The sequence below is a fragment of the Buceros rhinoceros genome, unplaced genomic scaffold (assembly GCF_000710305.1).
Source record: "Buceros rhinoceros silvestris isolate BGI_N320 unplaced genomic scaffold, ASM71030v1 scaffold21659, whole genome shotgun sequence".
Taxonomy (NCBI): Eukaryota; Metazoa; Chordata; class Aves; order Bucerotiformes; family Bucerotidae; genus Buceros; species Buceros rhinoceros.
The window spans coordinates 24,066-24,959 of NW_010431226.1; the positions used below are offsets into that span (position 1 = coordinate 24,066).

At 62.8% G+C, this 894-nt stretch overlaps 1 protein-coding gene across 1 annotated transcript in view; it reads left to right on the forward strand.

The window, feature by feature from the left end:
* The window catches only part of HDAC7 (histone deacetylase 7), a 14,826-nt gene that overhangs the window by 11,212 nt on the left and 2,720 nt on the right, over nucleotides 1-894 (forward strand). Inside the window, exons 19-21 of the mRNA XM_010143362.1 lie at nucleotides 60-115; nucleotides 349-436; nucleotides 757-876. Coding sequence (XP_010141664.1) covers nucleotides 60-115; nucleotides 349-436; nucleotides 757-876 — 264 coding nt within the window. The remainder of the gene's footprint in view (nucleotides 1-59; nucleotides 116-348; nucleotides 437-756; nucleotides 877-894) is intronic.

Below are 894 nucleotides of genomic sequence, written 5' to 3' on the forward strand. Positions count from 1 at the left end.
GTGGTGGGGTGTGACACCGCGGGCAGCAGATCTGACCGCCTCCTTTGGTTTGTCCCCAGAATGGCTTCGCTGTGGTGCGGCCGCCCGGACATCACGCGGATCCTTCCACTGCCATGTAAGGGCCCTTCCAAGGCGCAGGGCTTTGGGCTGGCACGTGGGAGGCCCCAGAAAGCAGCTCCTTGGCTCAGAATCACTGATGATTCCAGACTGAGCTCCCCTGGGACCTGTCCGTATCCACGTCAGGGGAGAGGGGAGGGTGCGACCACCCTCCGGGGAGCACGTGGCCAGGAGGGAAGGTGCTCGGGGAGGGCCCCGGAGCGTTAACCAGCTCTGACTCCCTCTTTTCAGGGGATTCTGCTTCTTTAACTCGGTGGCCATTGCTGCCAGGCAGCTGCAGCAGAAAGGGAAGCTCAGCAAGATCCTCATTGTGGACTGGGTAAGGCCCCTCGGTCCCCCAGCGTGTCCCTGCTCCTCCCCAGCACGTCCCCAGGAGCCGGTGCCTGCACCTCCTCCCCGCTCTGGTTTGGAGCTGGATGGGAGAGCAGTGAAACCTCCTCCTTTGGGGACCAGCTGCCCCGTGTGACTGGGAACGCCCCGGTGTGTCAGGACAGGGAGCAGAGGCAGGAGCAGATCCTGGGCAGGGGGGTCCCAGCCCTGGAGTGGGGCAGACATCCAGCTGCTTTCAGCTCCCTGAGGCTGTTGGGGCGCCTCAAGGCTGAAAACAAGAGTATTCTCCCAATCCCTCTCCCCCTCTAGGATGTTCACCACGGCAACGGGACCCAGCAGATCTTCTACAGAGACCCCGACGTTCTCTACATCTCTTTGCATCGTCACGACGATGGCAACTTCTTCCCCGGTAGCGGGGCCGCCGACGAGGTAACAAGCAGCGAGAGG